The sequence below is a fragment of the Sturnira hondurensis genome, unplaced genomic scaffold (assembly GCF_014824575.4).
Source record: "Sturnira hondurensis isolate 20B ecotype Veracruz unplaced genomic scaffold, ASM1482457v3 Scaffold0020601, whole genome shotgun sequence".
In the NCBI taxonomy this organism is placed as follows: Eukaryota; Metazoa; Chordata; class Mammalia; order Chiroptera; family Phyllostomidae; genus Sturnira; species Sturnira hondurensis.
In genome coordinates, this window is record NW_028093232.1 from 3,248,382 (window position 1) to 3,266,776 (window position 18,395).

Genomic DNA, 18,395 nt, shown 5'->3' on the forward strand with positions numbered 1-18,395 from the left:
CAATTTACAAAGTGATTCTCTCAATGATTCTAGTAATAATCTGGCATCATACATAGTTTTTACAGTATGATAGACTGTGCTCTCTACGCCAGCGATTTTCAACCTTTTTTTCAACTCATGGCACACATACACTAGTTACTAAAATTCTGCAGCACATCAAAACTATATTTTTTGCTGATCTGAGAGGGGAAAAAATAGGTATAATTTTGATCCATTCACACTGGGCAGTTATTGTGTTGGCTGTTAGCTTTTTTTTTAGAGAGGAAGGAAAGAAGAAAAGGAAACATCGATGTGTGGTTGCCTCTCATGCTCCCCCTACTGGGGACCTGGTCCACAACCGAGGCATGTGCCCTGACTAATTGAACCAGTGACCCTTTGGTTTGCAGGCTGGCATTCAATCCACTGAGCCACACTAGCCAGGGCTGTTATCGTTTCCTTTTATTTGACAATCTGAGGGAAGAAGAGGTCAGTGCCCCTGACTAGTCAGGTATTGCATGTTTTAAAATTCTTACAGCATACCACTTGAAAATTGCTGCCCTATGCTATACTTGATATTCATGTGAATATTTTGTAACTATCAGTGGTGTTTCTTACCTTGAGGTTCTCCTTGCTTTATGAGGTTTCTGAAATGGTGATAGATTGCTAATGGCTAGGTTTCTCAGGGGCATGGCTGACATCGTCTGGACAGAATGAACCTGAATCGCTTCCCCCTTGCTGGAAAGCAGCATCAGGGTCCCAGCTCTTTTTGTGGTGTTTCTTTAACAACCAGTTGCTTTCTTGAGTTGCTCTCACTAAGAGCCCTGGCCAGTTAGTTCCCAGAAGAGAGGATTTTCATATCCTTTTTTACCATGTTTCAGCTTCTTATTTGTCTTACTGGTTTTGGTTGTACATTCTTAGTTTACTCATTGCCATCATCTCAGAGGTTGAGAATTCAAATATGAATCCAAAGATAATTGGCACTGTTTTAGTGGGATAGACAGGTGGGAAATGTCTAATTAATTTTTCAGTAATTATTACATTTTCCTGATAAACTATGAAGAATTTGTGAAATTTGGAGTCTTCTGACTCCTAAAGTTTGAACTTTAGGAGGCAGAAGCTAGAGCTTTGCCAGTTTCTGACTATATGACCTGGAGCAAGTGACTTATATTTTAATAGAAGCCTGTAGTGGTTCCTCTGCGGCTAATACCTGTCTGACTTACAGTGTTGTTGTACATATGTGCTAGTGTTTCTCTGTCAGAACAGAATAGGTATTATGATCAAAAACATCCATTCTAAAACAGTGTATTATTTGCATGATCACATTTCAATATTCAGTCTTCCAAAGGGGGAAAAATTCAGGTCTTCCTGTGGAGTAAGACATGAGAACTGAGCATAAACAAAAGCTATGTCAGTGTTGATCTGATTCTGCTGAGATGTCCATTACACACATCTTGGGTCCTTTTTTGCGCATTCTTGGTTAATCAGTGCTTCCAACTCTGGAAACCACTCTCCTTCCTGGCAGTTTGTTTTTCTGTTTTCTTTCTCCCCTCTAAAAATCAGTGTGTGGGTTACTGTCTTTGTCAGGCAGCCTGGGAGATGGATAGGCTAGGAGACTACTCAGCCATCATGGCCTCGGGGACCCCTTCTAAAGCAGTGCAATCTGTTCCAGGGGCTGACGCTTTGGGTCTGGAGATACCACTTGAGTTCTTTGTTTTACTTCCATAGCAGGTGCCTCACCCACATTGCCCGCCCCCAACATTGTGTTTTGTATACTTAAAAAAAAAAAACAACTTACAGATTCTTCAGGGGGTTGCTTGGGAAGTAAGCTTTGTGACAGGCATGTGCTGCTCTGGATGCCAGAGATTGGTCTGTTTGCCTCACTGTTCATGTTTCTTTTTCTTTTTCTTTTTTCTTTTAAAGATTGATTGATTGATATTTAGAGAGAGGGGAAGGGAAGGAGAAAGAAAGGGAGAGAAACTTTAATGTGTGGTTCATCTAGTGAGCCTCCTACTGGCGACCTGGCCCGCAACCCAGCCATGTGCCCTGGGAATCAAACTGGTGATCCTTTTCTTCACAGTCCGGCGCTCAATCCACTGAGCCACACCAGCCAGGGTTCTTTTTCTTTTATTGATTTAGAGAGGGAAAAACATGGATTTGTTGTTCCGCTTATTTATGTTTTCATTGGTTGGTCCTTTTTTTCCCCCCCTTGTTGATTGTTTCTTGTATGTCCCCTGACTGAGGATAACACCCCACAACCTTGGCGCATAAGGACAATGCTCTAACTAGCTGAGCTACCCAGCCAGGGCTCGCTGTTCATTTTCCTTTCTGCCCTTATAGAAACACTGAATGAGGAGGATAAAGCAAAGATGAGTAAAATCAAGAAGAAGATGAAGCAGAAGATACAACGTGGAGAGTGTCAGACTGCTATCCAAGGGCAGGTGAGGGACATCTGAGATTACACAGTGGGTTAACATTGCCTGTTAACCAGCTTTGTCTTTTTTTCCCTTTTCCTACAACTGCCACCCTCCATGTAGCAAGCATACCTTGATTACCTGGAATTTGGGGGGCTTGACTTAAAGAACTGAGCTTATTCAAGAATAATGTAGGCATCTTCGGGGTGAGAGAAATGATCCATTGCCAATCCCTTATCCCAACTCTCACCTCTCCTCCCCAGCACCCTTGTCTTTTTTGAATCCTAGCCCAAACAGAGATGCTTTCAGAGTATGAGGAGAAATGACTTCCCTTATGGTTTACAGGCCAGAAACAAGAGGAAGCAAGAGACCAAGAGCTTAAAGCAGAAGGAAACTAAGAAGAAATCCAAGGTAGGTGTATGTACACACAAGTATAATTTTGAAGTCACAAAACTGATTTTGCAAGACATGTGTGATTTGGTTTTTTTTTTTAAATAATCATGTTTCTGGGCTGTGGGGTGGGAGGATGGGGATCAAGGACGGGTGGTGACTGAACTCTTCATGGCATTCCTGACTCCTCTCTCCCTCGGGTGGGTAGGCTGAGAAGGTAAAGACAAAACAGGAAAAACTGAAGGAAAAAGTCAAGAAGGAGAAGAAGGAGAAGGTAAAAATGAAGGAAAAAGAGGAGGTGGCCAAAACCAAGCCAGCTTCCAAAGTAGATAAAACACTGACCACGCAGAGGTGCTTGGAGGAGCGGCAGAGGCAGCAGATGATCTTGGAGGAGATGAAGAAGCCAACAGAGGATATGTGCCTGACTGACCACCAGGTAGTGAGGGGAGAATAACAGGTCCTGGGTCATGGAGGGGCCCGTTGAGTGAAGACACTTCGGTTAAAGGAAGGACCTCCTAGATACCCCAACTGTTGTCTTCCAATGTATTTGACAGAACCCCTGCCACTTTTATCCTTACAGCCGCTGCCTGACTTCTCACGCATCCCTGGGCTGTTCCTGCCTAGCGAGGCCTTCTCAGACTGCTTGACCATTGTGGAGTTCCTACACAGTTTCGGCAAGGTGTTGGGCCTTGACCCTGCCAAAGATGTACCTAGCTTAGGGGTCCTGCAAGAGGGACTCCTGTGTCAAGGCGACAGCGTGGGCGAGGTGCAAGATCTGCTGGTTCGGCTCCTGAAGGCTGCACTCTATGACCCTGGCTTGCCCTCCTACTGTCAGGTGAGGCGCTTTCCAAGGCAGGTTAAGAGAGCCTGGGATACAGTGTTTTGTCTCAGTTTTGCTTTCTTTACGTTAAGCACATTAAAGCCCCTCCCTAAAGTGATCAGGACAAGTGACATGAAGAGACATGTAATTTCTCTTTTCCTTGTATTTTTTCTCTTCTGTTTCTTTTTCCTTCCTGACCTCCCTCTGCTTGTTTTGTTCATATACCTTTTACTCCTTTTTCACCTTTCCTTTATCCTCTCTCGGATCTTGTCCAAGCAACTTTCATTTTTTTCTATCTTAACCCGTTTTCTCCTGTATTTTCCTATTCCAGATTCATGCAACTTGAGTTTTTCCTCTTTTTCTCCTAACCTTCATTATGCTCTCCTCCAAACAGTCCTTAAAGATCTTGGGGGAAAAGGTGTCGGAGATCCCACTGACGAGAGACAATGCGTCTGAGATCCTGCGCTGCTTCCTCATGGCATACGGAGTGGAGCCAGTCCTCTGTGACAGCCTGCGCACCCAGCCTTTTCAGGCTCAGCCACCCCAACAGAAAGCTGCTGTCCTCGCCTTCCTTGTGCATGAGCTCAATGGCTCCACCCTCATTATCAAGTGAGGGGCAGGGGAGGGAATGGTTATTGTATGCCAGGGTCAGGATGGGATGGGGAGGGGTGTGGCCATCTAGAGTCTTGGGCGATGGTGTCCGCTGCCATGTTCTGGAGAGGCTGGAGTGACTGGGCACTGAATCTTAGTGCCTTCCCTGTGAGAACCTAAGCCTTCCTCTGCTATTCATTCAGTTTAGGCTTTAAGCTAAAATTTCCTGTTCAGCTGCAGTCCCGTTACCCTTGAGCTTCTCTTCTTTGTGTGTGCCGCCACTTCTGCCTTAAAATCCCATTCTCTGTTTCCCTGCAGTGAGATCGACAAGACCCTGGAGAGTATGTCCAGTTACAGGAAAAACAAGTGGATTGTTGAAGGCCGGCTGCGGAGGTAGGGACAGGACAGAGGGTAGGGTCCAAAGAGAGGAGAGGAGGAGGAAAGGCTGAAGCACAGCCAGGACTTTTGCCTGGAACTTAATGCTCTTAGTCCCTTCCTTGGTCTTGGGGCTCCTTACCCTAGGGTTCGTGATGATTTAGATTATAGATGTCTTTTTGTGGTAGTATCACATTCCTCATAATAGTTCCCCTTAATCTCTTATTTCAAGACTGAAAACTGCACTGGCCAAGCGAACTGGGAGGACTGAGGCAGAAATGCAGGGGCCAGAGGAAGGCCTGGGGCGGAGGCGCAGCTCTCGGATCATGGAGGAGACTAGTGGCCTGGAAGAAGAGGAGGAGGAGGAGAGTACAGTAGCTGTCCATGGCCGTAGGGGTCGAAGAGATGGAGAGGTACTAGCCCCAGACCAAGGAAACTTGGGATTGGAAAAAGGGTTATAGTTGATTCTTGAACAACATGGGTTTGAACAGTGCAGGTCTGCTTATATGCAGATTTTAAAAAATAAATATACAGCCCTGGCTGGTGTGGCTTAGTGGATTAAGTGCTGACCTGCGAACCAAAGGGTCTCCAGCTCTATCCCTAATCAGAGCACATGCCTGGGTTTCGGGCCAGGAAACCCAGTAGGGGGCGGGTGAGAGATAGCTACCCATTGATGACTCTTTTTTTTTTTAATAAGATTTTACTTATTTATCTTTAGAGGGGAAGGGAAGGAGAGAGGGAAAGAAATATCAATGTATGGTTGCCTCTCGTGTGTCTCCTGCCAGGAACTGGCCTGCAACCCAGGCATGTGCCCTGACTGGGAATCGAACCGCAGTTGTTTGGTTCACAGGCCCGCTCTCAACCACTGAGCTACACCAGCCAGGGTACATTGATCATTCTTTCCTTGTCTTTTTCCTTTCCTTCCTCTAAAAACAAATAAAACCTAAATAAAAAATATGCAGTCAGCCCTTTGTATCTATGGGTTTTGTATCTGCAGATTCAACCAACTGGCTCAAAAACAATACATACTTCAATTTGCATTTGGGAGTCCAAGTGTATGCTTTGTTTTACACCATTTTTTATAAGGGACTTAAGTATCAATGGACTGTGGTATCCGAAGGGCAACCTGGAACCAACCCCCTGCAGATACCAAGAAAAATTATAGTTTAGTTTGGGAGGAATCAAAAATTACATGTGAATTTTTGGCTGCGGGGGGAGTGTCAGTACCCCATTACCTTGTTGTTCAAGGGTCAGCTGCATTTCTCTTTCTTGAATCTGAAAATTTCTTTTCTCTCGGTGTCCACTTGTTTCTTCTCCAGATTGACATCACAGCATCTAGCACCCCAGAGCTAGAACGCCAGATAGAAAAGCTCAGCAAGGTATTGGACTCCTAACCTCCAGGAGCTGGAAATAGGGGCTGGGTGAGAATTGGTCACCTAATGAGTTGGGCCCAGATGGTATCAATTTTATAGTAAAGCTGAGAGCCATTACCCTTCTCCCATATACTGGGTGAAGTCACCACTCTGGAAATGTATTTTTTATTCATCTTCCTTTTTCACTGTCTGCGCAGCGTCAGCTCTTCTTTCGAAGAAAGCTGCTTCACTCATCCCAGATGCTTCGGGCATTCTCCTTGGGTCAGGACCGCTACAGACGCCGCTACTGGGTGTTGCCCTATTTGGCTGGTATCTTTGTGGAAGGAACAGAGGGGAGCTTAGGTAGGTGTGTCATGGGAGCCTGAATTGAGACCTACCTAACGAAAGTTAAACAGTTCCTTTTCCTCTGCCTAGTCGTTTTAGGTGTCTTTCATTTTATGAGAATCAACAAAGCACAGTGGTTAAGAACACAAGCTGTGGCGTAAGACTGCCTACCTGGCTGTTCTGTCATTTTCCAGCTGTATACTTCAGTTTCTTAATTTGTAAAATGGAGATGATAATAGGATGTATATTTCACAGAGCTATTGAAAGGTTTGAAATCAGTTAATGTGCTTCTTTACAAAAATTCTTTATTGTGTTTTTTTTCCCATTGCCCTTTAGGCCCCTCAAGCCCCACTCCCCCCACTCCCCCTGAAATCACCAGTTAATGTTCTTAGAATACTGCTTAACACATAGATGGTTTGTCATAAACGTTAGCTTACAATTATGCTGCTGCTGCTGATTACTTGGGAGAATAGTATTTCTTTCCCAAATATCATGTTCATTGGCATATAAAGTTGTTCCAGTAGAATCTAAAAAGGGGGGGATTAAGACCAAAAGAAAGAAGAAAGTGCCTATCCTACATTTACGTAGCCTCTTTCTTGCCCCTTATATGTCAGTGTATATCGTAAGCTCTTTACTTCTCTTTACAGTTCCTGAGGATATGATAAAGCAGGAAACTGACTCCTTCAAAGTGGCAGCCCATTCAACACCCAACCCAACCCCCTTTTCTCTGAAGAGGGAATTAGCTGGCTCCAGCACCTTTGCCAATTCTCCTGCCCGGGCCCGAGGCCGACCTCGGAAAACTAAGCCTGGGTCTGTGCAACCTAGGCACCTTAAATCCCCTGTCAGGGGTCAGGGTTCGGAAGAGCCCCAAGCCCAGCTTCAGCCCGATACTCAGTCACACCCTCAGCCTCAGGCTTATGCCCAGCCCCAGCTTCAGTCCCATCCTCCAACCCATAATGGATTCCTGGAGCCAGAAGGTTCTTTTTTGTCTCTGGGTCAGAGCCAGCATGACCTCAGCCAGTCAGCCTTCCTGTCTTGGCTGAGCCAGACTCAGAGCCACGGCTCTCTGCTGAGCAGCTCAGTCCTCACACCTGATAGCAGCCCTGGAAAACTGGATCTGACCTCATCACAGCCCCCGGAGGAGCCAGAGCCTGAAGAGGCAGTATCCAACCCTGATTCTCAAGCCCCCTGGTTTAACTTCTCAGCCCAGATGCCCTGCAATGCTGCCCCTACACCACCCCCTGCAGTTTCTGAGGACCAGCCCACTCCTTCCCCTCAGCTACCTATCTCCTCCAAACCAGTAAGTAGTCAAGATTAGTAGTATGTACTTGACTTCGTCTTGCCACTGACTATGGGCTGTTGCTAAAGTTGGGGGAAGAGCCATTAGGGCTCTCTATAAACATGAAAACCCCCTCATTCCCCTATGTTCCATCTGCATAGGTGAATAGACCCAGTGCTGCCAACTCCTGTTCTCCAGTGCAGCTGTCTTCCACTCCCTTGCCTGGGGTGGGTCTTAAGAGGCGAGCAGGAGACCCTGGCGAAACACCACAGAGTCCCATAGGGCTGGGGCAGCCAAAACGGAGAGGGAGACCCCCAAGTAAGTTCTTCAAACAGATGGAGCAGCGTTACCTAAACCAGCTGACAGCCCAGCCTGTTCCTCCTGGTGAGTGACCTTGGGGTGCAGTGGGGTAAGAATGCAAGTAGAAGTGGCATCAGATATGGGCCATGTGATTCATGCTGGTTCCCACCCCACCCCGAATACAAAAACTCTGTTCACAGAGATGTGCTCGGGCTGGTGGTGGATCCGAGATTCTGAGACATTGGATGCCATGCTGAAGGCCCTGCACCCCCGAGGCATTCGAGAGAAGGCACTTCACAAACATCTAAATAAGCACAGGGACTTCTTAAAGGAAGTCTGCCTGCGGCCCTCAACTGGTAAGATACTTAGACCTCGCCTGAGCGGAAGAGCCAGGGGTAAATACTGAGCTGCTGCCGTGGGCAGTGGCCAGATGGGCCTTTCCCTTTGTCTCCTATCTTCTCAGACTCCATCTTCGAGTCCAGTCAGTTATCTGCTTTTCAAGAAGGAATTACGGGCTGGTCTCCCAAAGAGAAGACATATGAGACAGACTTGGCTGTGCTCCAGTGGGTAGAGGAGCTGGAGCAGCGGGTTATCCTGTCCGATCTGCAGATCCGGGTACACTAGGGCTGGCACTGGGTAGGGGTTGCTGAAGGGAGGTGTTAATCTCGTAAATACACCCTGTTAGGAAAAACCTTTGGGTCCCTCCACAAGTGATGGATCCCGTGACCTTAATGGATCACGTTTTTTTTCTATGCTCAATTTTCTTCCTTTTCAATGAGTTTTATTATTCTCTCCCACCTGCAGGGCTGGACGTGTCCTAACCCAGACTCTATTCGTGAAGATTTGGCCTACTGTGAGCATCTACCTGACCCCCAGGAGGATATCACCTGGAGAGGTCGAGGCAGGGAAGGACTGGCTCCCCAGCGTAAAACTACCAACCCTCTGGACCTGGCTGTGACGCGACTGGCGGCCCTGGAGCAGAATGTGGAGCGGCGGTACCTGCGGGAGCCCCTCTGGCCAGCTCATGAAGTCGTGTTAGAGAAGGCCCTGCTCAGCACGCCTAGCGCTGCCCCCCAGTGCGCCACTACAGAGATGTGAGTAACCCCCCATTCTTGGTCTTGGGGAGAAGGGATAAATTTAATGGATCCTACTCATCCAGAGATCACCACTTTCTCCCTCTAGATCATATGAGATCACCCCTCGTATGCGCACCTGGCGCCAGACACTTGAGAGGTGCAGGAGTGCAGCCCAGGTGTGCTTGTGCCTGAGCCAGCTGGAGAGGTCCATTGCCTGGGAGAAGTCGGTCAACAAAGTGGTAAGAGACTGGGGAGCCCGCCAGCCCTGGTGGGTGGGGTCACTGGCAGAGGGCTCACCCTGCCTCCTCACAACCTTGCTCCAGACCTGTCTAGTCTGCCGGAAAGGTGACAACGACGAGTTTCTTCTGCTTTGCGATGGGTGTGACCGAGGCTGCCACATATACTGCCATCGGCCCAAAATGGAAGCTGTTCCAGAGGGAGATTGGTTCTGTGCTGTCTGCTTGGCCCAGGTAAGCCTTTTGCTTTCTCATTCCCACTCCTCAGCAGAAGTCAGAGATTTATTTCTCATCCTGTTTACCACCAGTCTTACAAACACCACTTTAACCACGCCTCAGTGTCTCCTTGGAAAGGTCTCCAGACTAGGTGGTAGGACACCTGCGTTCTTGAGTTCTGGTCCTTCTTTGGACAAGTGATGTAAATTCTATAGCCTCACTTGCTTTCTTCTATAACATGGGAGTGATTATACTTTTTCTTTTACCTACCTTACTGGGTTATATGAGTAAACTCACGTGCTAGTTTATGCGTGAAGCCTTCTCAGTCACTCTTAGACATGTAGGGACTGTAATGAACTGGAGGGCAGGCCAAGTACATCTCCAGATGTTGCTGATCTCATCTTTTTCCTCTCCTTAGCAGGAAGAGGGAGAATTCACTCAGAAGCCTGGTTTCCCAAAACGAGGCCAGAAGCGGAAAAGTAGCTATGTGCTGAACTTCCCAGAGAGTGATGGCCGCCCACGCCGGGTACTGTCAAGGGGCCGAGAAAGCCCAGCAGTGCCTCGGTACGTGGAAGAAGGGCTGTCCCCCTCGAAGCGGCGGCGACTCTCCATGCGGAACCATCATAATGATCTCACATTTTGCGAGTGAGTTGAGTAAATTCTGGGGACAATTGGTTCTACTTTTACCAGAGTAAAGAGCTGGGAGAGGTCGGTGTATTTGCTTCTGAGGTGCAGCCATCACTGTCCCTTTAATGGTAGGATTATCTTGATGGAGATGGAGTCCCATGATGCAGCTTGGCCTTTTCTGGAGCCCGTGAACCCACGTTTAGTGAGTGGGTATCGACGCATTATCAAAAACCCTATGGATTTTTCCACCATGCGGGAGCGGCTGCTCCGGGGAGGGTAAGTAGACATCAGCCACTCTCTCGGCCCCTCTGTCACTGTTCTAACTTCCACCCAACTCACAGTTTGGCCTCCACCCCTCCCAGGTACACCAGTTCAGAGGAGTTTGCGGCTGATGCACTCCTGGTCTTTGACAACTGCCAGACCTTCAATGAGGATGACTCTGAAGTGGGCAAAGCTGGGCACATCATGCGACGCTTCTTTGAGAGCCGCTGGGAGGAGTTTTATCAGGGAAAACAGGCAAATCTGTGAGGCAAGGGTGGTGGGGAGTCACCTGTGGCTTCTCCCCCTGCCCTCCAAACAAAAAACCCTGCCATTCTCACCTGCTGATGCTGCCCTAGGTCTTGACTCGAGTCAGAGATACATCTCTGACATTTGGCTCTGGCTTTGGCAGCACCCCACGTCCTCTTGTCCCTACACCTCTTCTCCCTTTCCTCCTCGTGCTCCTCAAGTAAGAGGGGCAATGTTGAGGTCCTTCTGGACTAAAGCCAAAAAAAAGAAGAAGAAAATAATTTTTCCTTTCTGTTTTATTTCCTAATTGAAAATGAGGAGGAGGAAAGAAGTCCCCACTTCCTCCCCGCAGCTTTCCCACCTTCCCTGCCCAGGCCCCAGCACCCGGGGGCTATTTAACAATAGCAATAGTTCTAGTGAATGTGTGAAACCGAGAAACACTCTGTACTGTGTGTGGACCCGCAGTGACGGCCAGTAAAGTGGACTTAATTCCCAAGTGTGTGTCGAGCCGGACACCGGGCCCTGAACATGCTGCTTCCATGTTCAGTTCCTCCCCTGCTTCTCACTTTCTATCTCAATTTTTTACCTTCCCTCCTGCCCCCGTTTTAGATTTTCTGTCATCCAATAATGTAAAACTATCGTGTACGGGTTCCTTCATTTTTTTCCAAGTCTTTTTCCCTTTCAAAGGGAAAAAAGGTTCAGTGGTCCCTGTTTCTGTCTGTCCTCATTTCTGCCAATAGCTTCTCCCTCTGTAACGGTGGATACTCCTCACATGCTGAGTTTCTAGCCTTTCCTGAAACTCAGTGGCTGGGAGAGGGCAGGGAGGCACTGTGGAACCTGGGCCTTGCGGCCTCCTTCCCCCACCTCTTACCCAAACCTCCCTCTTGGGAACTCCTCAGGGACAACTACTGCTGAGTTTGGGCACAGCCCAAGATGGAGGCCAGATAGCAATCCACTGGCCTGAGAGGTGTGTGTGTGTGTGTGTGCGCGTGCATGCGTGAGTGAGAGAATGTGAGAGTGAGAGAGAGGACACTGTTTATTGTGCCCCTGTATTGTTTGAAGGCATCCATTCAGTTTCCCCAAATATCTGTTTTTATTCCCACTTTTCCCATTATTTCAGACCATCATATTTTTGTCTTTGGAAAACCACAGGAACAGTTTTTCTGGGTACAAGGCTGTCTCCTCTCTCCCAGTCATTTCTGTTCCAGCCTCTAAACTGTGCAATCTTTCAGCAGGAACTCCCTCTCCTTCCAGTAGCTTTGAGTTTAGCTTTTGCAAGGAGAGGGGTAGAACTGGACCTTTCCTAATCCCATGAGCTTCTGTGGGTTTAGTTGTGCTTTCCTTCCCTTATCTACTTCATACCGCAGGACCCCTTCCCCAGCAGCAGAGACCCTGGAGCACAAGAGAGTAGGGAGGGGGGGTTGGGGTCCACCACTGCCCTACATATGACTATGCCCAAGCCCCAACATGTGAGAGGAAAGCTAACTCCCAGCTATAGCCATGGGCCCCTGGCCCCCTGCTTTCCTGCTCAGCAGAGCCCCTCCCATCAGAAATTACGGGTACTTGCACTGGGGAGGTGGCCGCTGGCTGGCCCAAGCAGAGCGCTGAGGCACCCAGGAAATGTTCCATTGGTGGTGTTTGTAGAGGGGGTACCAGGTGAGGTGGAGCGTTCCTTGTACTTCTGGCAGCACTGACTAGCCACTGAGGGGGTCGGGGCAGTGTAGGTCCTGGGGCAGCCCCTTTCGTATTCCTTTATGCCCCTTCTCCCTCCTAGCCTATTTCTAAAGTCGCCTTTTCTGTCAGATAAACCTCAGAAGTTTTAATTTTATTTGAGACTTTTCTTTTTGCTTTTAAATAAGAGGTGGATTGAAGAATATTTGAATTGACTTTATATTATGCATAAATATTTATATTTTATCTAAATAACTGCTCTGTAACAAACTTTGTGTTAGTCAAATGTTTGGAACTGTTATAGTTGGGGGCTCTTCTTCTTCCCCATGGCAGTTTTCCCCTGGTATAAAATGTACTGGGTTAATATTATTGTTGGAGGCAAGGTGGATGGGAGTGAAATCTCAATTGTCCCCACCTTTGTGTTCCTCTCTCAGCGCCATCTCTTTCCCTTGGGACCAGGCACTGGGAAGGTGGGGGTGGAGTCCCAGCCTCAGTTAGAAGAGCTGTGAGGCCGAGCAGGGTGGGGTAGGGCATGACCAGAGGGGCTGTTCTCACTTTTATTTCCTCGTCTTCACTGCCCCTTGAGCTAGGTGGATTTTCTTTTCTTCATAAATAAGAGTATTTGGTAGGGAAGGCAGGTTAAAAAAGAACCCACCCCCTACCCCTGTGTCTCCCCTCCCCTGTCAGTCTGGTAACAGGAAGAAACCACACCGTCAACACCAACAAGTTTCCGTGTTCCTTTTACATCAAAAGGGACTTGACTTTTTATATAACCAAATGTGGTGTTTTAGTGACTTTTTGATAATGTACAGTTTTTTGTGAATTTAAATTTATTTCTTTCTATATTTTTAGGACCAATCTCATTTTTAATAAGGTTAAAAAAAGGGAAAAAAAAGCCTAGAGAAAAAACTCCTGTTTTGCCATGTGATGTTCCACAAGTGCAGCTGTAGAAAAGTGCTTGTCAGTTGAATAAAAACCACATTTGATAGAGATTCAAAGACTGTGTGTTTATCTTCTTTTCAACGTGGATTTTCACACTTGCCCCAGGGGAGCACTGGGTGTTAGGGTGAATGTGACTGGTTCAGTGAAGACAGCAGGCAAGACAGCAACCAGCCTTTAATCTTCCAGGGTTTTATCCCAAACTTCCAACCAACCCAACCATGGTCTTTAATGTACAGGAAGTACCCAGGGCAGAATGTCTGCTCTGTGGATGGGTCAGGGTCTTAGTGCCCCTGGCTGTGGTGCTGGAGCAGCGTGGCATCCAGTGTCTGGACCTTCCTCGTGAGACAAGACTTTGGCTTCTGAAGCTGCTACCTGTATCCCATAGTATAGCAAGCACGGGCCCATCACCCACTTCCCAGCTGCCACCCATGGATCAGACACCAGGAGGTAGATGTTTGTGTTTTATTTCAAAACAAAGGTTGAATAAGACAAAATGAAGCTCTGTCAAATCGTAGGGAAGGAACATAAGAATACCCAGGGTCAGAAAAGGAATAAGCTAGATGGGTGGCATTGGCATAGACATGGGAAGAGTATAAAACTAGAAGCCTCTGGATAAAGGAAAACGTGTACAAAATGTGCTTGAATATAAATTAAACTTTTTTCCTGTCGAAGGTGGTAAGTGCATACAAGACAGCGCTCACCACCCAAAAACCAGCGCTCACCACCCAAAAACCGTGTGTTGGACAGGACACCAGTAACGGGGACTTGCTTTACTCGGGCTGGACAATCTTACCCTCTAGGCTAGAAATTTGATTTTGGTGAACCCCCTAAACTTTAACTGGAATAAGATGGAGAAGGAACATCTACTTCCAACCTATGAAAATCACAAATGCCCTCTTTGGTGCTTGCTTACCTTCTCAGCTACATGGCAGCCACTGGCCAATTCATCCTCTTAAGTTCTGAGGTCTGCTCTAATGTTGGTGTTCCTGGGGGTGACTTCCTGGCATTAGTTAATGTCCAGGCCAGGCTGTCATTACATGGTTTGCTTCCTGGCTTCCCATGGCAAGACCGAATTGAAGAGTTCACACTAATCTGGGGTAACCAGAAACAACCAAAAGAGCTCTTGCACTTGACCACGAACCTTTCCAGGCCCCAGCTTTCTAAACCTCATGAAAAGTCAAAGACAAGATGTAAACCAGGTGTTTATACTCTCATTCCTCTTATGAAAGGAAGGGGTGAAAGTCGAGTGAATACGAGGGATCTGCTAATACCTGGAAGGACCTAAAATGCAGGTAAGCCCAGAAATGGAGTAGTTGGCTTAAGTGGGAATTGGGAAGAATCAGTACGAAAAGGCACAAGATTTAAGCTGTAGCCCTTACAGATTGGCTTTCATAAAACTCACTGTTTTCTCTGAAGCTAATGAATGTATCAGCCTGGGGACAAGTTCAGACCTGACTACCCATCCCAGTTTATTGTCCTTGGATAAGAAGGTCAAAGTAGCCTCGGGTGCAATGCTGTTGCTCTCCCAGAAGGTGGAGCACGTGTGCAAGAGCAGCACTGGTATTCCCCACCTCGACCAGAAAACAAGATTTCTGTCCAGGAATAAATTCCATTCCAGCAAGGCTTCTCACAGCACCTTTGTGCTACAAAGTACCACCCCACAAGTCAGACCCCAAAGTACTGACACTGAAGCCACAGGGAGTGAGCTTTGCAGGTACCAAGCAAGTGAATGACCTCACTGCAATGGAAGTTGAAATGGCTGAAGAGGCCCAACCCAGGGATGGTCTGTAGCATAGCATAACCTATTATAGTTTTCACACTCAGTGCAAGTTAATGTCTTCCTACCACCCCTATCTATCACAAGGGCCACTGCTTCAGAGCTGCCAGGCTTCCAAATCTGGGCAGATCTTCAAATTCTTTGGTTAAAAAAATAACATTTCTCCCCACCATCATTCCCACATGTACCCAAACCTCTACCACACTCTCCAAGAAGTCTAGGCAGCCTAGTTGTCCGTACCATCTCAGCATGAGAGGAACAGGAGAAACTGGCATGGGGTGGGACAGGCAGGCTTGGAGCCTAGTTAAGGACTAACATTTGAGGAAGGTGCTTGAGTATTTCTATTTGACCTAAAGCAAAAATACAAAGTATTAGGATATTTTAAGAATGTTAGGAGCATATGTAATGGGTGGGGATGAGATGACACATGCAGAAAAACTACCATTTGGGCTCCGTGAAGACAGCTGAGAAGACATGAGGCAGTAATGTTTGAAGAGCCCAGCCCTAGGCTGCGATGAAAGCTCCCTTACACTCCTACCACCATGAGGCTATTTCATGAGAGAAAAGGCATCCCTTATTCCTTCCATCTCCTTTATCCAGTCACTCACCCGTGTTTGAACTGTTAGAAATGAACTAACCACCAGGGAAAAATATAATGAGTATAACCCCAGAACACCAAAAAAGAAGTTCCACAGTGCCATTAGCCACTACTAAAATGACTTCACACTCCCCATTGCTGCCCATGCCCAGCCAACCCTGCCTAAATCAGCAACACGTAACAAAATTCATTAAGTAGATTCACAGGAGGAGAATGCCCAATAGGCAATTCCGGATTTAACAAAGTGAAGTCACGAAATCTAAACATTTCTTCAAATACGGAGAGAGATAATCAGGAGCTCTGGGAGGCAGAGCAGGGGCAGCAGTGACGTCAGCAGTGTCCATGTGTGGAAGGTCCCCACTGCACTTCACCTCACATGTTAAGGCTCTTCCAAACGGCTGTCGAATGAGCAGGATTCTAGATATTTTTTTCCTCAAGGCCACTGATGAATCTACAGTGTACTGTCCTTAAGTAGGAAGTGAGCTACCTGCCCAGCTAAACGGTTCTAGAAGGTTACTGAGCTTGGGTCTGTTTTTTGTTGGATGAGACCTCCCTGAGGATGGAAGCACCCAGGAGAAAATGAATAGTGGCAATTTTGTTCTTTACACTTCATATCCTACCTGTTTCCCCCAACTCGCTCATCCCCAGGATGTACAAAAGGACAGCCTAAGGATAGGAACATTTGGATTCTCGATCCTGGCACGGGTGGGAGGGGAGGGAAAGCTGGGGCCGAGCCCTATGTACAACAACCAATACAGCTTCCTCTGCTCCCAGCGTCATAGCCTTCCTCTCCTGACAGCCAGCCGAATGAACACCTGTTTCTCCAGTCTCTGTCGCCTGGCCTTTGGTCTGATTGTCTGGTGGAAAGGCACCTGACCTTGAAGTGAGGGGGAGCAGAACTCTCCTCTCAGTGTTTATGGGAGGGACTGGGAGAAGACAGGTGAAGAATCTCATTTCCTAGAAGACGGGCAAAGGGTTCCTCTTCTCTGTCTCCGTGTGCATAGAGTGAGGACTTGCAAAAGGAGATGATTTGAAGAGAAAATGCAGGCTTTTTTAAAAATAGGACTCCTGATACTGTAAATAGTGAGATGGGGTTTATTGCCCTTTTCTATCCTAGCTCCATTGTCTTTCCACAAGAAGGAAAATTACTGGTTCCCTGGCAAGGGGGCCCAAACACACCAAGGCAAGACAGGCTGCCCTGGACAGTCACAGAGAGCTTTGCCCTGCCGACCCCTGCATGGCACGCAACAACCCCCACCTTGATTCTTCTGGATGTGTGTGCATTTAACTGCACAAGCCTTTCCAGGGTGTGCAGAGGTGTCAAAGGTCAGAGCCAGAGGAAACTTCCAGGACTCCGTTTTTGTCACTTTCAACTAGTTGCACGAGTCTCCAAAGGCACAGTGTGTCCAGGGTTCGAGTAAGAATTCAGCAGGTCCTCTGACCAGGAGGCAGGAACAGCACTATCTCCATCAAGGTTTCTTGGCACTACTGACACTTTGAGCCAGATAATTCTTTGTTGGGATGTTGGGGACCCTGTGCCCTGCAGGATGTTCCTCGGCATCCCCAGTCTCTAGCTGCTACATGCCGGTAGCTCACAGCCTCCACCCCCAGGCACGACAATCAAAAGTCCTCAGGGACCACCAAATGGCCTCTAGGGGACAAAACCATCTCCTTGAGAACCACCAGTCCAGAAATGAAGTGACTGCTCCTCCACAGTGGGAACAGAGCCTGAGTGGGATCAGCAAGGTCACAACTTCAAAGGCTCCCAGCACAGTGGTGTGATGGGAAAGGGAGGAGCCCCCAGGCCCAGAGCAGGTAAGAAGATCCTCTAGGAAGCAGAAAAGCAGGTATTTTTGAAAAGCTGTAGCTAGAGAAGACACTTCCTCAGGGGGTGTTGGCCTTGGCAGTGAGAAGAATTGGAAGTCAGTGAAGTCCACCCTTCTGGAACTTGCAAGGTAAGACCTAGTCTTCACCCACATTTGGCTCAAGCATGATTTCCAAGGGCTGCGGGATTGTCTCTTTAGCGGGCCTAGGCCCCATCTCTGCTTCCTGAAGACAAAGTCTTGCCTTTTCTCGCAGGACGTGGCAGGACAGAGGGAAGAAAAACCACTTCCATTGCGTGCTTAGTGTTCTACCTTGTTCCTTGCCCGGCCCTAAAAAATTCCATATGAAAATTTCATTCAAAAGGGAAACTCACAAAATTAAAAACTGTAAAAAGGTGAATGTTTTCCATGTTCTGCTGCATGGAAAAGAGAAGAAAATTCTGGACGAGAGGAAGAAGGCGTAGTAATATGTACGAAGAAAAGACAGGATGGGTGAGTTAAGAGCTTTATAAAACAAAATTTTTTAACTCTGTATATTTTCTTACACGCACCAAAAGGAGTCCACAACCAACCTCTGTAGGAAGGGCCCATAGTGGGACCCCTTCAATGTTCTAGCACCACACCTTTCTTTTTTTCTAAGAGAAGAAATAAAATAAAAAATTTTAAGCCTTCCCAAATAAGTTCAACACTTCAAAAAGTGTTTAAAGATGAGAAGAAGCTCCAGGCACCATGTCTCTTTGGGGTATACTGCCGTTGAAAACAAAACAAAACTTTCTTTGCAAAAGAAACATAAAGGAGTGTCTTTGGCTTCTTCTGTGAATGCAGCGCACACAGAGGGTGACGGTTTCCCGGGCTCCACCAGGGAGGGAGGAAGAGCAGAGGACAGGAGTGCAGAGATTCCTTTTTCAGGCCCAGGCCTGTGAAAAATGATGGCCAAGCGTTAGGTCTTAGCAGGGCCCACAGATGATCTACATTCCGGGTCAGCCCTCTGGAGTCTGGGAGCATCAGCAGTTTGTATTCAACAAAGATGGGGAGGGGAATCCTACCGGAGGAATAAGCCAGAGGGTAGGGAGCGGGGAT

The 18,395-nt window shown here is 47.4% G+C and overlaps 2 protein-coding genes across 11 annotated transcripts in view; one reads left to right on the plus strand and one right to left on the minus strand.

Annotated features, from left to right (window-relative positions):
• The window catches only part of BAZ2A (bromodomain adjacent to zinc finger domain 2A), a 36,307-nt gene extending 23,134 nt beyond the window's left edge, over positions 1–13,173 (plus strand). For 6 of the 7 annotated variants that reach the window (XM_037030013.1, XM_037030010.1, XM_037030012.1 and 3 more), the window contains 19 exons: positions 2,317–2,417; positions 2,736–2,801; positions 2,989–3,216; positions 3,361–3,615; positions 3,995–4,209; positions 4,510–4,584; positions 4,799–4,979; positions 5,886–5,945; positions 6,137–6,281; positions 6,911–7,563; positions 7,704–7,926; positions 8,043–8,198; positions 8,306–8,457; positions 8,647–8,936; positions 9,025–9,157; positions 9,242–9,388; positions 9,789–10,015; positions 10,130–10,273; positions 10,360–13,173. In XM_037030013.1, the coding sequence (XP_036885908.1) occupies positions 2,317–2,417; positions 2,736–2,801; positions 2,989–3,216; positions 3,361–3,615; positions 3,995–4,209; positions 4,510–4,584; positions 4,799–4,979; positions 5,886–5,945; positions 6,137–6,281; positions 6,911–7,563; positions 7,704–7,926; positions 8,043–8,198; positions 8,306–8,457; positions 8,647–8,936; positions 9,025–9,157; positions 9,242–9,388; positions 9,789–10,015; positions 10,130–10,273; positions 10,360–10,525 (3,617 nt within the window). In that variant the 3' untranslated portion in view covers positions 10,526–13,173. The remainder of the gene's footprint in view (positions 1–2,316; positions 2,418–2,735; positions 2,802–2,988; positions 3,217–3,360; positions 3,616–3,994; positions 4,210–4,509; positions 4,585–4,798; positions 4,980–5,885; positions 5,946–6,136; positions 6,282–6,910; positions 7,564–7,703; positions 7,927–8,042; positions 8,199–8,305; positions 8,458–8,646; positions 8,937–9,024; positions 9,158–9,241; positions 9,389–9,788; positions 10,016–10,129; positions 10,274–10,359) is intronic. The other variant, XM_037030011.1, reaches the window with a different exon arrangement.
• A 2,743-nt stretch (positions 13,174–15,916) lies between these two features.
• Positions 15,917–18,395, minus strand: part of RBMS2 (RNA binding motif single stranded interacting protein 2) — a 48,525-nt gene continuing 46,046 nt past the window's right edge. For 3 of the 4 annotated variants that reach the window (XM_037030019.1, XM_037030023.1, XM_037030018.1), the window contains one exon: positions 15,917–18,232. The gene's annotated coding sequence lies outside the window, so the exon portion shown is untranslated. The remainder of the gene's footprint in view (positions 18,233–18,395) is intronic. The other variant, XM_037030020.1, reaches the window with a different exon arrangement.